At 38.8% G+C, this 22,584-nt stretch overlaps 1 protein-coding gene across 3 annotated transcripts in view; it reads right to left on the bottom strand.

Annotated features, from left to right (window-relative positions):
- Positions 1–22,584, bottom strand: part of JAKMIP1 (janus kinase and microtubule interacting protein 1) — a 249,917-nt gene that overhangs the window by 53,430 nt on the left and 173,903 nt on the right. For 2 of the 3 annotated variants that reach the window (XM_055797324.1, XM_055797326.1), the window contains exons 5-12: positions 22,323–22,437; positions 21,463–21,587; positions 18,863–21,085; positions 18,026–18,127; positions 16,148–16,294; positions 11,437–11,613; positions 8,522–8,578; positions 7,941–8,123 (exon numbers count right to left, since the gene is read on the bottom strand). In XM_055797324.1, coding sequence (XP_055653299.1) covers positions 7,941–8,123; positions 8,522–8,578; positions 11,437–11,613; positions 16,148–16,294; positions 18,026–18,127; positions 18,863–21,085; positions 21,463–21,587; positions 22,323–22,437 — 3,129 coding nt within the window. The remainder of the gene's footprint in view (positions 1–7,940; positions 8,124–8,521; positions 8,579–11,436; positions 11,614–16,147; positions 16,295–18,025; positions 18,128–18,862; positions 21,086–21,462; positions 21,588–22,322; positions 22,438–22,584) is intronic. The other variant, XM_055797327.1, reaches the window with a different exon arrangement.

The raw sequence follows: 22,584 nt of genomic DNA, 5'->3' as shown, positions 1-22,584 counted from the left end.
TTGATTATGAGTTATCACCTCATGGCCATTAGTCCTCTTGCAAAAGCTCCGAAAATGCTAATACTATAAATACGCCAGGTCAGAAATAGTTACTTAATATAAAATTTGGTTTGCTCTGCACATCTTTGACAAACATTAGGTACATAATTTGTGTCCATTTAAAAAAAAATAAAATAATTCAAAGGATTTTAAAATGCTGCAGTGGTGTAAGATTGCTGTGATGTGACCCCACAAATAGGTGAGTATTTATTGACAAGCTCATGCATCAAAATATAATTCTATTATGGCACGAAGAAGAATGGACAGTGTGTAAGTTGTTGCCATTGCCAGGAAAAGAAATTTGACTGTCCTGCAGGAGTGATCGCTGTGGAGCTTTATGAGAAACATGCTGCTTGCAAGCAGCTTAAGAGCAGCTCCAGCATCAGGGTTAAATCATATAGGTATCAGTGGTGCCGTACCATCCCATAGCTTTTGAGGTGATGCTGAATCCCAGCTGTTGACAAGTACAAGCCACCCAGACCTGGAAAAGCTCATTGGTCTTATCTCCTGTTAGTAAACTGAACCTCAAAGCTCATGGGCTCCCTGAAGTATGTGTCTTACGATACTGAAGTACACCAGCACCCTGGTATTCAGCTCGTGGGGTCAGGAGGGTGGGCTGTGCCTGTCCATCTCCGGATGCAGTGTGCTGCAGGACAGACCCTCCCCCAGGGTACACTGCTTAAGGAATCCAAACACCCCCAGGGAATGCTGCCTTTTGTACCATTTTATCTTCTGCTCTTGGCTCCCCACCAGGAGAGGAGGGAACAATGCTGCTGAATTCTGCCCGTTGGTCCCGTTGAAGCAGCAAATATGGCATGTTTGGCCAGCTGTGACACTCACCAGGAGCAGCTGCCACCTAGGTCACTTACTTTGGGCTCAACAACAAGCTAGGGAGCAAGACAGTGACACCCAGGAACTGAAGGACTGGTCATACTGACCAGCTCTGGGCACAATTGGGATTGCTGCTCTTCCCTAAAAGACTAACTTCATCTACACTGATTACAGAGGGGGCTGTGCCACTGTCTGGATACAGTGTTCATTTAGGTAGGACGGCACAAACACCCGCTCATATCCCAGCATCATCAGCTGGAAAATGAAAGCTATGCATTTGGATGTTCCCCTACAAACACAGAAGCCAAAGACAGCCTCAGAAGTCCTTGGTTTCTAACCAAGGTTATAAGTGCAGGATCTCTGCCCGGCGCTCTTAAAAAATGCCAGCTGGCTGAAAGCAACGGAGGGGTTACAGAGGGCATCCATGAAACGTTTTAAAGGCATAAAGAGATGGGTTCTAAAATTATTTGATGAGAATTTCCTCACTACAGGAAGCACAGTTAGAGGCATCCCTGGTGAGAGATGAAAGTCAGCAGGAGCAGAACCAGCTCTGGAGCTCAATGACCCATGCAAAGGCAAATCGCTGTCCCCCTCATAGACTGGGGAGCTGGAAAAGCTACTAGAGAAATTGCAGCACCAAATCAAAACTGTGACACTGGCACATTTCATTTCTAGAAAAATAACCTCCTTGCAGGGTCGTGCCTTTCTTTCAACTGTTCAACCCACACACTCTTCTAGCTCTTGGGTTTAATGAATTCTGCTGCAGCCAAAGTAGTGAAATTCAGTAGAAAGGTAGGTAAATGTAGTTGCTACTACACTGATGAAGCTTTCACAGTATGGTCTGAGCTATATTTGAATATTGGTATGATTCTCTCAAAAAGGCTCATCTTCAGTGTTTCATAAGACTGTGAAACACTAAAGATCATATTTTCTATAGCACTGTGGGTGTAGCTAAGCAAAAATCCTGCATTTTGTCTCAACCCCCGGCTATTAATGTCTTCTTTTTTTTTTTTTTTTTTTTTTTTACAATATTGATTCTGTTGATTCTGTTTTCCTTTGATAATTTTGCTTTCCTCTCAAGTTCCCACAAATGACCCCACCTAGGAAGAAATGAAAACACTGTGGTATTCCACCAAAGCTTCAGAAGTGAAAACTTGCATAATGCCAGGTTCTATAAGGGATTGACATTAAAACCAAAATACATCACCTCCCCCCAACAAAAATAAAAAACCCAGTGGTGCCAGAGATAAGAATAAAATGTTTTAATTCACCTGGATATTTTTAATTGCATGTTTTATCTTATTCTAAATTATAACATTTATCAAAAAATAAAGGAAGGTTATTTTTTAAAGCTTTTCTTTTTTTCATCATGGCTGTTACTCTACTTTGCATTTACTGCTGTAGACAAACGCATGCTGTTGTGCACAAATTAGAGCAAAAAGCACTGTTAAAATATCTGTATTACGTATGCAGTCAGGAAACAGATCTAAATTTTTGTCACCCAAACCCAATTTTACTTTAAAATGGCACTAACTTTGAGTATGTACCCTCTGTACTAACAGCTGTTTACATAATTATTGAACAGCTTTATCAGTTCTTTCACTGGAAAGACCAACTTGCCATTAACTGTTTTTAATCCATATATTATATCCTTCAGTATTTTTAGTAATGTGTCTGAAGGTCAAAAATAACATATCTTTCAGCAATGAATTTTACCCTTCTTAAAAAAAATTACCAAATAAGAAGCACCATCTCCTCCCTTTCTTCTCCTTGGAATCCCAACATTTCAAGTCACATTTTCTGTAAAGTCAGAAAAAGAAGCCTCTTCCTGCAAAAAATTTTGTCTTGAAAGGTTCCTTGGTCTTGATCATCATGGTCCCCAAAAGACTGAAAACTCAAAGGTAAATTCATCCTCCCCTCTGAGGGGGGGACTCATCTGACCCAGGCATATGTCCTCCTGGTCCCCTTCGCAAACAACGAGTCCAAAATGTACAACTCTTCTCACCTTATCTCAAGCAGATATGCAAAATGGGCAGGATGCTTCCTTGTAAGTTCCTCTTTCTCTCCACTAACTATGAAAAGAAATAGATAAACTACCACGGCTGTGATTGTCTGAAGTACAGACATCAAACATGAAACATATCCCACCCTCAGTGCCAGAAAAGCTTCTGATCTCACCAGCCACACACAAATCATTTCAAGGAGATCATCACAGAATGTTATTTCAGGCCTGTTTCCTTGAAATGTGATTCACAGGAAAGCAGTAAGTGGTTTCTTGCAGAGAAATGAGTAGAAATAGAAAAATAATAATAAAAAAAAATCCCAAAACATTGTTCTACCAAAAAGTATCCCAGAAGAAATTCCCTGACACAAAAGAGGATTAATCTATACTATTCTCCAAATTTATTGCCTATTCTGTAAAACAAATAAATCACTACACTGGACATATTCTATGCCTGGAGCTTTCCATCCATAAGGTTTAAGATGACTCCATGAAAAGCAGTAAAAACCACTTCCATTTATCCCCATATTCCTTGCACAAATTCCCTCTCAGCCCTGAGAAATGAGGGCAAGTTGTTGCAGTAGTTTCAGATCCACTATGGAAAGAATATATAAAATATGTCAAGTCAAAGCCTTTCAGTGCAAGAGAAATCGATGTGCCTGAGTACAGCAGTGTTATCCATTACAGCCATCAGCAATCAGACAGAGACTGTTGGCTCAGTCATTTGAGGGAAAGGACTGAACACATGCCCATTTCTCCACACACACCCCAAAAGAGAGAGAAAAGCCCCCAAAATACTGCACAGCTGCCCTGGCTGGGAGGAGCCCACGTGAAGGCAAGCCAAGCTCACTTGCTCCTCTGTGTGGTTCTCTTATATATCAAAAGCAGCGTGGACACAGCCTCATGCTCAAGCTAGTCAAACTGGGAAAAGCCTGTTTCTTAAACTGCAATAGACACCTAAATTCAGAAAAAAACTGGAGCTTCCTCTTTCACACTTCCTATTAGTTATCTGGAGCATCATCTTTTGCTTCCCACTGACCAACACAACCAAAGCAGGTGTTGCAAAGCCCGGTCTCAGCCCTTTTTTGTTTGCCATTTATTGAACATGAATGTCTAACATCAGTTGATGAATGCTGTCCTGTGTGCTTTCCACTGGGAAAGGCAGAAAAGCAGTAACTGTTAATAATGCCCTTGAACTAATTCTACAACAGCAAGTAAAGCAAGATAAGGCCAAGGCCTTTCCAATTAAAAAAAAATAAAATAAAATCAGCATTTAAGAAATGATGATTAAAATGAGATATGACAAAAGGCCAAAACTGACCACATATTTTCGTTCTGACACTGGGCTTGTGAATCCCAGTTGTGGCACTGAGCCGAGTGCCGCGTGTACCCACTGGTGGCAGCCTTTGTCCCTGGGACGTGTCCTCTTCAGACACATGCCTTTCATTTTCCAAACACCGAAATGAAACAAGGTTTTAATTATTTCAGTTGCTCAAATTTACTATTGCTCCACTACAAGGGGCTTCAATGGTTTCTCAGTTCTGTTTTTTTTTTAAAGGAAAATATATCACAAAGTCCTGGAAATTAACTTCTTAGTGTCTCCAAAGATTTCAAGTCCATTGTTAGACATACATCATCATTCCTACAGCTCCCCAAAAGGCCATTTTTTCTCAAAATTGAGAAGCAGCTTTTCTTCACCATCCTGCACACACTTTTTGCTTTCACTACAGTGACATAGATTTTTTTCTCTGGATGAAAAAGAATTGAAATAAAACTCCTTCTGTGCAATTGTATATGTTTATTAGGATAAAACAAGCTAAAATTAAATTAAATTATACTAAATTACTCAATTCAACCAAATTACAAATAAAGAGCTTCACAGTGCTCAGTTTTATGGTGAGGAAAAGTCATTAAAAATCTAGTCTTCTTTACATGGACTTGGAAAGAATATTAAAAGAAGGAAAATTGACTTTCTTTTTGAAACATTACTCTAGTGTATATCTGGCCTCAGTGAAGAGCACACTGATGGAACAAGATCTTGAGATACTACATGATTCAAGTAAATTTTATTTCTCACTCAGAAACATTTGAATGTAACACTGGGCTGTGAAAATAATCAAGAATGACAGAACTCAAAATGCATGCTGCTCTGCTCAGCTGAACTGATTTGAAGCCCTGAGTTAGTGCAAATGAGCAAAATAAAGCCATCAGGACAACAAATGATTTATTGTGTCCAAGAACAGTCTCAAACGCTGAAAGTGAGGTCTGAAGAGAAGCTCTGAAGATGATTAGTTTTGCATCACACTGTCTTCATGTTTTAGTATTTTAATTGGGGTGAACATTAGGAAGAAAATATTTCTGACACAAAGAAGGGAATGATCAATCATCTGTTGTGTCCTGAATGAGCAAAGAACTGAAGTTCAGTTTTGTCTTTAAGCATGAGCAACTTGTTGATGCCTGTAAGCCCTCCACCGAAGCTGGAGCTTCCTAGCACACAACTAAGACAGATCTATCCATTATACATGTAATTCCATATTGAGATTAAAAAAAAAAAAAAAAAGAGTTCTTAAAAGAATTTAAAAACATATTTTCTTCTGAGAACCAGACACAAAGTTTTCTACAGAGCTACAAAAGGCCAGGCACTGAACTGAATGCAGAGTCCCCTTTCCTTTCAGAGTGCCCTGGATCAGCCCGTCATTCATCACTGCAAACTTTCAGCTGAAATTCATCAGTAAGCCAAAGCAGGTAGGTCTGCTGTCAGTGTGTGACAGGCTTCCATTTGTCACTGGGTCCAGAAATTCATAAAGCCAATTGCAAATCTTTAATTTAAAAAGGAGGGGGGGAAGCCAAAAAAAAGCACCTCACTTTACCAGGTTTTTCCCTAGAAGCATTCAAATGTTGGGAATGATTTAGAAATGAAAATCTGAGTGGAAGGAAGGGAATAAGCTTTCAAAGGAGTTTCACATAAGTAAAAGCGGGACATAGCTCTGGAATTTTAGATGTGAATTCCAGTGAGAGTAAGAGTTGCAGTGCAAAAATGAATCCTCAAAGATGAAAAGTCAGTTCAGTCTAACATATGTCTACAGAATTCAGTGCAGGATTTTTAAAGCCAAATGACGTACCACATGAATATGAAAGGGTCTCTCTTCTTCTTGAGTGTAACCATTATTAATTAAATCAGGAGTCATGATGCTTGGACATTTTCTCACTGAAATGTTTTCCACTGGAAAAGTGATCCACAGAAACCTAAATTGTTCACAGGAACATACAGATCTGCCTTGGCAGGAAAGGTTTCCCCTATTACACGTGGAATTACTTATCACAGTACTTATCACAGACCAGAATGATCTGAAGCTCAGTGTCAAGGTGCCCAGCAAGAACCCGTCTGTTCTCTGCATGATCCAACAACCCAGGCTTGAATCCTAGTGTGCCTGAGCCTAAGCGAGACCTCTGGCCATTGCAGAGCTGGATACTGTGGGAAAGGGTTTGTGCCCCACTTAGTATGAATAGCTAAATATCTCTTGAAGCAGGGAATTGAATGTGGGGATTCTACACTGCAAATGAATTCACTGGCCATCAGAGTACAGATTCTCTCCTGCTGCAGCTGCTAGGTTTTGTGATAATTAGACATTCAGGGAGACAGTGTGTGTGTGCACAGTATTTTGATATTTATTGTATTGGGAAGCTTTACACTAATGCTCATTTATCACAGCAATGTCTGAGGAAGTGTCTGGAGGCAGTGAGGTATTGTCTCCCTTCTGGCAGATGAGTTACTAACTACTGTCACATAAAGCATTCATTCTCAGTGTGAGCTTGGGTGAGACCCAGATGACATACTCCAAGAAGACATAGCCAGACACAGAATCCTGTTCTGTCCTGCAACTAGGGATGAATCTACCTTTTCCTTAACATGCCGTTAAATTATTTCTTGCCACAGAAACAAGTATGACTGAGTGGTAGCTTGCGGCACGTAATAACACTAGAAGAATAAGCTGCTTCAGAGGGATACAGAATACCACGCTGTGTGTAAAAATGTAAAATAATCAGAAAAATAATCCTGTGGATTTACTACACCATGTGCCCATTCTGTGCATCTTTACTTCTGCTGATGAAAAATAGATGTCAGTGTCATTAAAAAATAAATTATTTTTATGTACTCATTTTGCAGTGCATCGTGTGAGCTGAAGTTCAAAACATAGTATGAATCTATGTCCTGTGTCCTGTCATGGCAGGCAGCCACTTCCCCAATATTTTACAAATGTGTAACACAAAATATTTTTCTTCCTTCCCTTTTAACTATACTTGAGTATAGTAGACACAAACATTACCAAATATTGTTTGGGTATTTTTATAGGCTTTGTTTAAAATAAGAGAGAGAAAACAAGGGATAAAAAGAGCTTGTCTGAAGGTTACTGAAATATTGCAAGAAAATTCCTGTTTCTCCAGCTTGCCAGATTCAGATTCCTGTCCTTAAGAATGTCTTCAAGCAGGTGTTACTCAAAAAAAGCAAAGTATATTCCCAGCATCCCAGCTGTTAATGATAACACTGAACAGAACCAGGCATGAAGCAGAGTGTATTCCGCCAGAATTACTTTCATCTTGCCAGCGAAACACATTAACTCACTCCCTTCTGAATATGAATGTCCGCTGAGTTGACTTAAATCTTAAAATGTTTCATTGTAGACCTTTTTTTTTAAAATTATTTCTTCAGAAATTTGAGACGATGCATTGTGCAGGAAGAAAATGGAAAATTCACATTTGAAGTGAAATTGAATAATATATACTGTATTATCCACTAGGACACTTTGTCAAAATATCAGGGAAGTGATTTTTACATGGAGCACGGATATACTTTGTGATAAGCTCTTGAAGTTTTAAACCCTGACAAGAACAGCAGTAAAATGGCCAACTCTACCAACTTGTCTGAAGCAATATTTATATTTATATATATATTAAGGAAGTATATTTTATAGCTACATACTGAGTCTCACTAAACACTTAAAAAAAATCATGGACTTAATACAGTACTGAAAACAGAAGGATCCTACAAGGAAGTACAAACGCTTACCTCTTGGTCACACACTGGTGTAAAGGTGGCTGTGTACTCGGCCAGGGCCACGTCATTCACCAAGTTTTTCACCTCTTCATCAAAAGCAGAGTTAATAATTCCTTGCCTGTGACATTCGCCATGCAACCTTTTAATGAAGCTGTTCCTTTCCTGGCACTTGCGTGTGAGAGAAGCCAGTTTAGCCTATATGGCACGAACATATATACATTGTTTTCACTCCCTGTTGAGACTGCAAGATTATATTTTGTGTCTGATCTGTAATTTCACATGTTTTGACCCAAAGCTATAGATTGCATTCCTATGCTTCTAGGCTATTAGGTGCCTCTGCACCTTGCAACAGCAATATGCATGCACAGATAAATTGGAAAGAGACATTTCCTTTCCATGTGCAAGGTTCTCCTTTGGGCTGAAGAGTACCCGTAGCAATAAAGTCAGCAAGCCCTTGCCTATAAGCCCAATGCCCAGCATCTTTAGGGCTAAGTCAGGGGCAGCTGCATAAGGCAGGCACACGCACCAAAGCCTGTAAGCAAAGGGGTACACCTCTGCGTAGGTCCTGCACTGCTTTCAGGAAAATACGGTACCTTCAGTGGAGCTAGTGCCAACTTCATTTCAGACTTTCTCTTCTGAAGTTCTTTTTCCTGAAAGATTGAAAAACATTCTGCATTAATTTATTCGAGACTCACTTTAAAATACTGTAGCAGTGTGTCGATATTTGTTTTAGACCTGGCTTCCAAAGGGTAGACTTTGCATATCTTTGTGACCCTGTAACCCAAACAAGATGAAGCAGTGTTGGGGATAGACCCTGGCACACAAACACTGCCCAGCCAGCATTGATGTTGGTCTTCTGTAGTACCAAAGGCTTTTGGATGTTTTTAGATGGAGCCCTGTATCAGTGGGGTTATTTCCTCAAAGCAGCATCACATTGAAGACTTGCTAGCCTTCATTATGCACTCATGTTCCTTTCCACTCTGTGAGTCTTCCCGAACACTCTTCTGGGGAAAGTTTTCCCTTTTCTTATCTATATGATGTTGAAGAGTGAGAGAAACAGGGAGGGATTTTCTGCATGTCTATCCCTCAGCAGGCTCTAAAATGCGAACATCAACAACCTTCTACTCTGACACAGCTCATGCATGTCCCTTATTAGGAGGTGAGCCAGGGTGAGCCAGATGACCTAGGCTTCACCTTACGATCAAGATGTTTATTATTCATGGGGAACCTGCTTTCTGATTATGCAGAAAAAAATACAGTATCCTGCCAGGTAAAATCCATTTTTATTATGAATCAATACAGTATTATTTTGCAATTATATACAGATTCCTTTGCATTCATTTTGCTTGACAATTTGTATTTCTATAAATCCTACAGTAAATGTATTACATGCATCAGAAAAAGACTCCCATTATGAGAATTCGGTTATGCTGAAAGAGGTCGCATGGTGCTCAGTGTCCTGGTTTTGGGTGGGATAGAGTAATTCTCTTCTTAGTAGCTGGTACGGTGCTGTGTTTGCAATTTAGTATGAAAATTATGTTGATAACACACTGATGTTTTAGCTGTTGCCATGTAGTGCTTACTCTAAGTCAAGGACTTTTCAGTGCCCCACGGTCTGCCAGTGAGCAGGTGCACAAGAAGCCAGGAGGGAGCAGAGCCAGGACAGCCAACTTGAACTGGCCAAAGGGATATTCCATACAATGGGATGTCATGCTCAGCATGTAAACCCAGGGGAGTTGGCTGGGGTTGGCCGATCACTGCTCGGGGACTGGCTGGGCATCCGTCAGCAGGTGGTGAGCGACTGTATTGTGCGTCACTTGGGTTTTTTTCCCTTGGGTTTTATTCCTCTCTCTCCCTTTCCTTTTCATTACAATTATTATTGTTGTTATTGCTATGACTTTGTTTCAGTTACTAAACTGCTCTTATCTCAGCCCACAGGTTTCACCTTTTTGTGATTCTCCTTCCTATCCCATGGGATGGGGAGTGGAGTGAGCGAGTGGCTGCATGGTACTTAGTTGCTGGCTGGGGTTAAATTGCAATAGTCAGGTAATAAATTGTGGGTTTGGGAAGAAACAGTGTAGATAGGACAGGAGAGACATGTTTTTGCATTGCACTAGCACTGGGGGAACAAAGAAAAGCTGGCAGTATGTCCCTGCACTGGTGACACTCATTTCTTGATAAGGCATGGAGCAAAACAATTCACCAATGCACTACAGGAATTAGAAGTTGCTTATTTATATGGATAGCATGTCTCACCCTTTACTTACCTACCATCAGATATGCACCATCCATCACTACAGACACCACAGAACAATTTCATTTTACCACCACTATCCTGCTAAAAGGCATCCTAATCAATACCTGAGAGGAGCCACTAATCCTCTGTACCGCACTGGTTTAAAGCAAATCACAGCACATGACAAGGCTAGAAAAAAAGCCAAACAAACAAAACCAAAACCAACAAACAAACAAACCAACCCCAGATAAACCCCTAACTGTAGAACAGGTGGGTTTACTGTGCAGGGAGTAGGATGAAACTCGCACCCAGTAGGGAGAAGAAAATAATCTTGTGTTTCAGAGGAATCACAGAGGAGAAGCATGTTCTACATGTGTCAGGGTGTGAAGAATACTATTGAGAAAATGCCATTTACTAGTTGTTTCAGAGTATGATGGGCAACTCTAATTTGGCTCGCATGGTAACTATCATCCCTGTTTGTGAAATAGTTTCCAAAGACATAAGAAACAAAAACTAAGGGGAAAAAGTTGTAGCAGGAATTTGTTGCCACCTAAGAGTTCAGCAGTCACAGTCACATTGACAGCAGTAGCTTTGCTGTCACATGAGGCAGTAGCTTTGCAAATACTAATGTCTGCACCTGCTTTAATTTGCCAGGTGAAGTATTGCACAAGTGTAAAAACTGCTTGTGTAAATATACCTGTGCATACATGGGGAGTTTTCACCAGGACAACTGTGTCAATTAATAAAAATACAAACCACACTCCTAACTAAATATGCGTGAATGAAACTCTTAATATGTAGCCCTAGCAGCTGGATTAAAAAAAAAAAAAAAAAAAAAGGTTAGAAAAATCTGTCAAAATTCTACCACTAGCTCACTGTGTTTCCTAATCTGATATGGTGTAACAAGAGAGTAAGGAATGTTAAATATTCTGACAATTTAAGCCAAGGAGGTAGCTCAGTAAAGAATTTCAGCACCACTTTGCTTGCATTACACTCTGGGGATTTATAGCAGAGACCGGTGGCAACTTTTATTATAGTCTATCATCTTTCTGGAACATTCACCACCCAGGCATTTTACATCCTTTCCATATTTCTCTGAAGTCAGGGGTACTTTTATATGCCTGGAAACCCTCAGACTCATTCCCAGGAAAGACAACAGTTTTGGTTCTCTCCTTTGAGAACAAAGATGTAGAATCTGAAGTCTAAGCTCACATTTGTCCACCCTTTTAAAAATGCAGAAAACAGCTTTATGATTATTGATGAAAAGCTTACCTTTTCACCCAACTGAGCCTGAAGGAGTTCCACTTCATTCTGCAAGTCACGAAACTGATTTTGTAATGCAGCCTGGTCCCTGAGCTGGGCTTTCAAGGTCAGCACTTGCTGCTGTAATCTCTTACTGGCTATTTTATTTTCCTCTGTTTCATGGGCATCTTCCACAGTGTACACAGGCTACAGAGCAAATACACAGATTTTCAAATTAGATGTATAAAATAATAAAATATTCTCAATCACGTTTTAGACCCCAAAACTTCTCAATCAATACATGTATACATACCTTGAATGTCAAAAAATATTTAAGCTGATATAAACCGTATGACTTCAAACCTTGGCACTAATGTCTTGCACTAACCTTAAATTGTTTATGAGCAAGGAGTTCTTGATCCCCTCTGAGATGAGCAGACCTGAGAGAGCAGGTATAGGACTGAGATTTCACAACACTCCTTCAAGGCAAGTATGGTATTATAATAATTTAATATCTGGGGAAACTGGTGCACAGACAGATAAGTGACCAACCTATGGTCACACAGTGAGCAAGAACAGAAGTCAAAAGTCTCCAGTCTCCTGCTCCAACTGCCGTCTAAGACATCCCTTCTTTTTCTACATATATGTATCTCAGAAAGCAGATTCAACTCTCCAAGTTATACTTCTGTTTGGGAAGCACATTAATAAAACTAATCAGATAAGTATAAATCTCAAAAATATATATTAAAAATATTACATTAAAATGTAGTAATAGTGGTACAGAACAAGTGGAAGGAGGAGCTTCTGAATTTAACTCCTCCTCCCCTACTCTGCAATTTTTTTTTCAATTTCATGCACTTAGATTAGAAGAATTAGTGAGAGCTTTAGTTTGATAGTCAATATCATAAGGTCAGCTCCTAGAAGTGACACTGTCAGATTAAGCATGTAGATTAAGGATGAGGAAAATCTGAGGGTAAAGAAAGTCTTGTGAAAGACATTTATGCTATAGCGAACTTAGATTTAAAAAAATATTGAATTGTTACACACAGCTGCTCAAGATGTCTGATAACACGTTACATAAGCAAGTCTAAAAAATTAAGCATTTCAGTGATTAAGCTAAAAATTCTAGTCAGACCTATGATATATTGTGGTAAAACCATATAACCTTCTGACAAAGCATGCCGGAAGAGGGTTTGATTTTAATGGCTACTAACATTGATAAAACCAAGAGAAGAGCAAACACTTAGCCGCGATGTACAACACCACAGTTAAATTTTCCCTCACTGTCTGGATGCCTTTCCAACTTTGACACCCTTGGTGACTACAACATACTGAAGGCACTATTCGCAGAAAACAGCAAACTGAAGTGATAGATCGCATCACTCTGCCTGCAACACACCACTGCAACACAGGTAAAACCAGAAATATGACATTTTCGAACTGTTCTTCCTAATGAAGCACTTCCTCTATGAACAGCGTTCAGGCAAGTTGTGCGTGCTTGGTACCAAACTTTTTGGCTCCCTCTTGTGTTAAGAGAAAAGAACAATAGCAACTGTTGGACAGATCAAGATTGATTAGACCAGGGTTGCGGTGACAAGAGCCTGAGGATGAGTCTGAGACACGGTATTTTCCTCATCATCTTCTTTCCCACACAAATATGTTAAATAAAAACTAGTAACACTCCCAAACTGAAGATGCTTAATGGAAAAAGAGGTGGGGAAATAAAAAAATTTGCTTGATTAAAGACAGAGTTCTCTCTTTCCTTTTGCATTTCACTGACCTACTAGCAATTTTCTGTAGTTTCAAAGCACAAATGAGACATACAAGGTTTATTTATGATCAGTGTCAGACGTCCCAGCTAACAGTAACCATGGGTTGTGTAGTCAAGCTCCAGAAGGGTGAAGGACCCAGCAGCTAAGGCCGGGAAATAGCTAAAGGATAACTCAGCTCAAAACGTAGCATTTAACACTCTGCATTCCTTTACAAACTGGCAAGATCTCTAGTCTTTGAATTTGGTGGCTAAGCATTAAAAATAAAAATAAAACCTTCCTCTTCTTGTGTGTGCTGTGCTTGTCTGAAAAGTCAATGGGAAAATGAAACTGAATACAACTTTTTGGCTACAGGCCATGACAGGAGTCAGGAGTTCACTGGGGAAGCCTGACACCTTATTTACTGTGTGCATTTAATGCAATATGCTTGCATTCATTTTCAAAGCTGTAAATGGCACCCTGCTCCATGCCTACTCACCCACATATTTCTCCTATCTTCTAACACAGCACCATGGTTCAGAAGGCCACTTCAACATCCTGGAAAATTTCCCCAAATATTCTAATGCTAAATGGTATTTCCACTGTTAGCATCACCACTGAAACAAAGAGTCCTGGCAGTAACCTTGGAGCATATTATCTTAGCTGTCTTTTACTTGCAGGGAACAATATCATGACAGCCTTTTGGAGTCTTAGCTGAGGACTAGGATCCGTGGGCATTGGGACCTGTAGAACATAAGATATGTACAAAGTCCTAAAAGACATGCTCAAAACACACCATATCTTAAAAACCTCCCAGCCTTGGGTTCTAGGTCCAGGGTGCTAACATCTTCATGCCTTTCAAGTATTGCAGCCACAGTTCTTCCAGAAAATTAAATTTAGAATAGGAAAAAACATAAATTATTGTGACTTATTATATCAGTTTATTAATAACTTTGTGGGATGAAAAGTGCTTTTGGACAAGGGTGGCAACTAACTGAAAGTAAGAACAGGATCACCAGTCTACAGAACTGCTCTCAGGAAAAAAATGCTAAAGAACTAGATCATTACAATCATTGTGCCAAAAAGTTATCCCTTTTTCAATCTAGAAAAACTTAGGTCATATTTTCCTATGATAATAGTCACAAACCCACTACTAGCAGCTTGGTGTATATTAAAAAGTTTATTTTAAAAGAGAATTATTGAAATAAATTCAGAACCTTTGTTAAAATACCTCTACCCTATTTTCTATCTGTACTATTTGCTTAATTGTGCCAATGAAATCAATATCCCTTGGTCAAGACGTAACAGACTTGAGTCATGCAGACAATTATTTGTGACATCAAATAGTGCAACTGAAGGATAAATCCAGTTCTGTGATGTACATATACTGCATCTTTGACCCTGGAATGAGACGTGCATTCAACAATTTGATATTAACCCTACAACAAGTAGTTAAATCAGATGAAGTCAGATAAAAATCAAACAACATTGCAATATTGCATAAATATGTACTACTGATCGATAAACACAAACATGAAAATTTAGCTATTGGAGTGATTTAAAAGTTGGTTTGGTTTTGTTTTGTTCTCAGAACAAAGGATGACCTGCACTTTTTCCACTGTAAAAACATTGTCAAGGTTGACAAATTTTATTCCCATGTCAGTCATAGAAATAATTAACATTTTAATTCAGTGGCCAATAAAATAAGCATTAATTGCTCCAGACTGTCCTCAAACAAAAGGGTTAAATGTCCATTGCCCAAAAATGCCCCCAAAAGCTTAAGTGTTAGCTTAAACAAAACATTATGATACACTTCTGTTTATTTTCAAACAATTTGGGAGTTTCTTCTTACTTGAAATAGATTTCGTTGTTTTAAGATGTTACATGCCAATACCTCATAATTATATGAAAAATCTGTGCTTCGTTTTCACTTAACAGTCAGAACCCAGTTTTCTAAACATCAGCAAATAGTGCCACGTATGTTGTACAAGCTAATATGAAATAACTGCTTAGGACTTGCAGGTGGGTGGCCAATGAATGGGATGAACAGTGACATTTAGGAAACTGAACTGAGATCAGAATCTTTACATTTTCCAGAATTTGTTTTTATCTTCTTCCAAAGCCATGCGTGTATCTAACCTGTTCAAACTGAATTTGCATATATTGTAGGTTGCTACAAAATTGCTTTTCCAGCTAGTAAAGGTTGCATGTTTCTTCTTGGCAGTTTTCCTGCTACGGAGGACAGAAATAATTTCAGGGCCAGCTGAAAAGTCTTTATAAAAGCAGCTTCCAGGGGAGTATTCAATAATTAAAAATCATCCCATAAACCACTCTAATTTTGGTGGAAAACACAAAAACTTTATCAAGACACAGAACCACCTGAAAATTCAAAATGCTTTCATTTATAGCAAAACTAGAATGTTGGTGATATAGGTACTTCCCAACAAGATTCTCTCTCTCCCTCATGTGATAGAAAGATCTCATGGATTTGGGGGATGCATACTTGGGCCACATGTGTGGATTACAGACTTTGACTCCCCATTAATCCACACCACCTGCTTACTGGGAATGGAAGTTGCTTTACAAAGCGCCCGGCACCACAGCTTCACTTTGCCTGTCCAAACCTAAAATCGGGGACAGAAGGCAGAAAGGCCAAATACTGGAAACACTGGAGACTCCTCTAACACCTTTCATTAAAACCAGCTGAAAATCCATGCCTCAGAAAATGACTCTGGCTAAAGAGAGCAGGACAAGGGTCCTAAAAAAAGATGGAGGTGGCTGTAGTGCCCATGCAGAGCCCAGACTTTGGACTATCCTGTAGACAGATGGTCTGCCTTCCATAATATCTGCTCACTTTCAAGTTTATAGCTCCAGTGGCTCTACGTGCTCTATTCTTGCTTCAGCTCTATTACCAATAACAATAACGGGTGTCTCCGCATCAAAACACTCCCTCCCAAAGAATATGCATTTCTTCATTCCACTTGCATACATACCATTAATTTCCAGTTCTGCTTTCCAAGCATTTTTTCCCCAACTTCTTGTTTAAGATGGTCTAATTCTGAGAGAGCCTGTGTCAAACGGATTTTGATTTCTTCGTACCTTGTTTCAGCAAAGCCAAGTTCTCTGTACCACTTCTGAGCCTAATGGGAAAAATAAAAATGCAAAATTACTGAGTATAATTAGTCTAGCAGTGGTATCATTTTTCAATACCGGCTAACAACCACAGACTTGAGTTTGAGCCCTACATCACAAGGTTCAAGTTGTTGTACATTGATTAAAATAAATGGAATTACACAATACACTACAGTCTGATTTTAAGAAATGTGTAAGACCCTTAAAGTAAGTCCTATAGAAACATATCTAACTAGAGCTATGTGGAAAAATAGATTAATTTTAAAATTGATTTCTAAAGTTGAAGGTATCTTGAGTATTCTAAATAAAGCTAAAAAAAGCAGCAGTGAATGTACTCATAATTTTAGAGATTACATCTCTGAAAGCCGTCAGAGCAAATGGAAAGTAAGATTTTATCAGCCAGAAGGGAAAAATAATCTTCCTGAATAATGTCAAAAAAGAAAATTGCAAAGGAAAAAAAAACCTTCCATATGTTCACCTTTAGACTTCCTCTAGGACACATTTTCTTCACCTATTAACTGTAGTTTTGAAAAAAACCCAACAAACAACCAAACAACAAAACCCCCACAAACCAACCACTTGGTAGATCAGCTAGCTGACAGCAAGCTCCTTCCCTCATATGATACATGATTTCTTCTCCCTTCCGAAAACAAAGGCTTCTCATTCTTTTAAGTAGACTAAGGAAGGGATTGTAACACAACTTCCTTGTAAAACACAAAAGGACTAGAAGCATCCAAGTTAATTAGATTTTTTAAAAATAAATAAAAAATAATTGGTCTCTTCATGTTCAGCTTACAAGCTCAGCAGTTCTTACACAACCATCCATCACTCATCCAAATCCATCCCTTCATTCCAGTTGCCTCACCTGAAATCTGGGAAGTCTTATAAAGCAGCTCTCAAAGGACAATAATTTTGTACACCCACCATATATCATCCTACTGCTCTTCTGCATACTTAACACACTTGTTACTGCCAGTGGTTTTTCCACAGAGAGCCTGAGCAATGCCTGCCATTGCATGAGACGGCCCCATAAATATACACTTGCCATAAAAGCAATGCATTCTGCTTAGATAAGCATAGAGTGGAGGTTGTTCAATAAAAAGTGGGAATGTGAAAAAGTACTGCATTTGGAAAGGCAGAACGCTGAAAACTTCCTCGGTTGGTATTAAAATTGCAGATTTACTTTACACAGCACAGAACTAGACATCCACACGAGTCTCCATGTAGGTGGTGTTGGACTTTGTGTTTACTACATATATGTCAAAAGAAGGGGCAGTGTGCGTGCCCTGCACCAACACTGGATATAGCGGGATCCCTCAACAGTGTCAGATTTTACATCATTTTCCCTCTCATTCAAAAACTACTTTGAATTCAGGTTTGCTGCAATCCTCAGTGCTTCTGCTGCCTTCTCCTCCTCCTTGTTCCTGGTGAGGGGAAGGGAAGCAGCCTGCCCAGATACGGCCACCGCAGAGAGTTTGTTCTATGTGTCCTTATTAAGCACCCAGCCTCTGTCAAATTGCGCCAGAGGAATGCAGCCTCACTTGAAGTTCTGGCCAACCATGAATGATTGTGCAATTCATCATTGAACTGAAAGATCAAAAAGGTACGTTTTGGTTCGGCAGATCAGAGGCTTCTCTGTTTTGTTACAGTGTTAAATCCTGGCAGGAAGAACAGCCACATAAGGAAACAAGAAATAAAACAAATTTGCTCCTTAGAAATACATAAGAGCAGGAGGTTACCTCTTTTTTTGATTTTTCTAATTCCTTTTGCTGCATTTTTAGTTCCCCTTTTGCCTTTTCGACTTGGTCTTTCATCACACTGTAGCTTTCAAACATGCTGCCCTGGATACACAACAGAAAGACGTGATTCCTCTCATACCACGTGGCACACAGGATTTTACCGAACAATATATGGTTTCCTTCTGCATTACTAAAAACACTTGCATAAAATCAAGATATTAGAGATAAATCTTTCCCTGTTGATTATTCTCAGCTGAAGTAGTAATTCTGATTTTATGAGAATGTAGTAATCTCCACACAAATTCATGACTAGAGGAAAAATGGATGAGAAATCCACTGTAAGTAAAGGTCCTTTCTTTAGGTATATGTTTCATAAAAATCAAAACAGGAAAAAAAATAGACTCTAGCAGAATAAAAGTTAGTAAGTGAACACGTGCATACTTTTCAATAAGACATGATTGTTTCACAACCCTGAATACTTCACCATTATAACAAAAGTTTGTGGGAATTAGTTTGCTCTACCAGAAGCTTTTACTCTTGCAATAAGATAAATAATTTTTAAAATGCCTGAACAACGCACTCTTTAAAATATTATTTTTAACTTTGTAGCTTTCTGTATCACTTTAAAATTCTCTAATACAACATTCAGAAAATAGCGCTGGTATTTTGCCTTTTAATTCAAAGTTAACTTTAGCACTTCAGATCTCTGACACATAGGAGAGTACAACATTTTTTGTATTACAAAGTTAATTTAGCTTTTCCCTCCAAATGACATTTACAACAACTCCTCTCTGTAGAAAATCCTGCTTGATAACATTCCTCATTGTTATTATTTACCTCTTTTCCAGGAAGATAGTTTGAGGGCTCTATAACCAGAACTCCTCCTTCTCCAGTCTGAGTTACACTACATGTTGTTTCAACTTTCTTTGGCTTAAGACCATGTTGTTGACTTTCTTCTAGTTTTACTATCTTTTCCTTTGCTCCCAAACTTGTATCTTTTCTCAGCTCTTCATAGCTGAAACCCAAAGAAGACATTAATTCTTTCAATTTGTTATTTTCTAAAATAAATTTTGCATTTGCTTTCTGAAATGCATCAAGCTGTTCTGAAGTTTCTTTCTTTATTCTGTCTATTTCTCTTTTTAGTACACATTTTTCCTCCTGTAAATCAGAAATAGTTTGATAACAGCTGTTTTTGCATTCCTGAAGTTCTGAAACCAAGGCCCTGTATTTGTCTTGTTCACACTTCACCTCTGCCAAACATCCCAATAAAGTTTCTTTTTCACCTTCTGAGAGAGATATTCTTTGTAAATTCCTCTCTCTCTCCTGTATTAATTCATTATATTTTGCTACATAGTTCTCCTTGTCTTGCAATAATTTAGCTATTTCTTTGAAGCATCTGCTTCTTTCTTCTTTCAGGACAGAAAGCAGCTGGAAAGATCTCACTTTCCTTCCGTCCAGGGATAAAACGCTCCTGGGAAGTTTATTTGATGCAATTGTCAATGAATCTTTTTCAGAATTCCCGTTTCTTTCTTCAACATATGAGAGGTTCTTAGAAGTTTCAACAAAAAATGTTCTCGGGCTCATGGTGTTTTCTTCTGATAAGTTAATATAACATCCACCAGCAACTTCTTCCTCATTAAGTAAGTTTTGGAATGAAACAATGTTAGCTTCATCTACCGCTAAAATGTATTGAAAATATGCATCCATTTCCTCTTCCAGTGCACACATCATCTGGGCATATTTCTCATTCTCCTGTTGTAATATACAGACTTTTTTTGAATAATTTTCATTCTCTTCCATCAGTAGAAATATCCTCTGAAAACACACAGCCACCACTTTTTCCAGCGCATATATTTTCACATGACGTTCACTACCAGCTTCCAGTGGTGAGAGATGAAGATGAGACAGACATTCACAAGAATTGCTCCCTTGCCGGAAGAGTTTGCTTAAGCACACAGCCCCGTCCTGCACAGCAGACAGTATATTTAGCAGACATCTCTCTTCTGACCAAAAAAATTTCTGGGAGTATGCATGTTGCATGTTTTCAGCAGCTATTTTTTGACATGAGAAATTCTTCTTTGGTTCACACAGTTTCCGAGTCTGGTCTTTCTTTTCTTCCAGGCCAATACTGTTGGAAGGGTTTGTTTGGTGAGCTGGTTTCTGAGTTTGCTCTCCTTTCTCCTCCACTTGGATTATGCCTTCTCCATTATATACCCTATTCACATCAGAGATGCAGATTTTTGAGAGGTTTCCTTGCTTCTCCATTAGTTCAGCGCTCCCTTCGAAGTACTTCTTTAAGTCTTTAAAATCAACAGATACATTTCGGACATCCTGTGGGCTACCTAGGCTGTCTTTGGCTTCCATTCCTTGCTTCCTAGGCCTGATTAATTCAGTTTTCTTTAAACCCCCTGAACTTTCCTCAGGAAGACATATCTCCTGTTGTGGTTGGGCTTCCTTGTTCTGTATTTCTTCTGCTTTAACTCTCCCTCTAAAGTTTTTTTGGTGATAATTTCCATGATCAACAACTTTATCCAGACATTTATTTTCACTTATGCTTTTTGGCAGAATTCGCTTGCCTTCCCAATGTTTTTCCATACTGTATTTTTCTAGAGATGATGCAAAAATTTCAGTCACAGTGCAAGGCATCTTTCCACAAAGAAGTGCAGAAGCTTTGTCAGAAAATCTTCCTTCTGCAACAAGGCAGAGTCTTTCAGAGCCAAGATGGGTATTTGCCTCACAGAAACCCAAACTCCTCACGCTCTTCACAGTGGTGCCAGCTGATACGTGGTAGCTTTCAGGTTCTAACAAGGTAAGCTGGAGCCTCCTCTTCCCCATCAGAGTGTCAACCACAGAAACAGGGAACATCTTTACAGGTAGATTTACAGCTTGTTCCTTCAAGAGAAAAAATTTTTCTTTGTCTTTGTTTCCCTTACTTGTCTCATCATTAGTTAACTCCTCAGAGCAAGGGGGAAGCCGTCTTGCTGCACAATAACTTGGGGTACATCTGAACAAAGTGAAACCATCTTCTAGAGTACCTGCCCTCTTTGTTCCAAGGGTGACCTGGTAACAGCAAAAAATTTTTTCAAACTGAAGAATATAAGCCAAGAAACAGCACTCTATGTTGTTAATCTTGATTCATTTTTCACTTCATCCATAAAATACTTGATCACAGACAGATGAGAAAAAAATATTTCCATATAAAGTTTTTTGAAATTATTTAAAGATTTGCAGAGAGAGTAACAATACAAAAAGGTACAAATAACTCAACCATTTTCATAGTGCACACCTGTATTCATCTTAAATAGCATCTTTAATAGTTATCATTTAAAGCTAATTTTATATCCATCTTTAAATACACCAACTCTTCATTTTATTTCAAACTTCACAGACTCACTGTGCACAAAGACAGCAAGAGCAGCAGTAACTTTTCTTCTCACCTGCTCAATCTCAGCTAGACGAGCAACTTTTGCAAAGGTACTGGAATTGTCTTCCAAAACTGGTAGAAGTTCTACTGGTAGCTCCTCCATCTGCTTTAGCCCATCACGGCTGCATCCTGGTGTTCCTGTTATGGTAAAGCACTGAACAGGTGTAATGCCACTCCCAGATAATAAGATGAAAAACAAACCCAAAAACATCTGACCAGATGTTTTGAACAGAAAAGTATTTTAGTGAGAGTATGCTCAAGGCTACCTTCTCCACCGGAAGCATGCATCACCAATGATGCGAAGATAAGCATGACATTATGATAAGAAATGACAAAGACATTAAACAATAAAACAATTTTCATAAGAAAACATAAATATTAAGCTCTAAAATAAGGTATATCCCCCACCCCCCCCCATTCTCAAAGCATACAAAAATGGAAAATACACCTCATTACAGTGGTTAGATAAAATCTTATGGGTTTTAATTATTCAGTGCAGGTCTGCATTTGCATACACTGAAATCTGCTATAAAATTTCCATTTATTTATGCTGGAAGAATTTAACTAATATAATTTGCTAAGATCAGAGCTTTCACGTTGGTTGGTCGAAAAGCAAGTCTGACTTCAGCCATGGCATGGGAAATATTCCCTAATTCCTCATCTCTATAGCTTCTTGAAAGCTGTAGGATTTCTTGAGAGAGGTCATCTCTAAATGCTAGTACCATACTGGCAAACAGTTATTGCTTTACCTTCTTACAGATCAGGAGGCGTTTAGAAGGTCTTACACCTTCTAGGTCATGCACGCCACATGAATGAAATAATCTTTACTTCTATTGCACAAATGAAAGCAAATATTCCAGTTTGTTTTCATACCAGACTCTTTACCGTGTAGCTGCACAGCTGGAGTTTGGTTAGGTCTGCCTCTGAGTGAATCCAAGACTGCTCCCCATTTCAGATTTTGAACGTCATCCTGGATTAGACCTCCATTCTTAATGGGAAAAGGAGGAGGAAAAGAATAAAACAGTTTATAAATATATGGTGTTTGTGATATGAAACCAGGCACATAATTTTTTTTTTTTTGGTATTTTACATTCCTTATTTCCTTATAATATTTTCTAGTAAATATCATGGTTTA

Source organism: Falco peregrinus, chromosome 2 (assembly GCF_023634155.1).
Source record: "Falco peregrinus isolate bFalPer1 chromosome 2, bFalPer1.pri, whole genome shotgun sequence".
NCBI classification, from domain to species: Eukaryota; Metazoa; Chordata; class Aves; order Falconiformes; family Falconidae; genus Falco; species Falco peregrinus.
The sequence above is the reverse complement of the archived record's forward strand: the minus strand, read 5'-3'. Positions and strand labels throughout refer to the sequence as shown.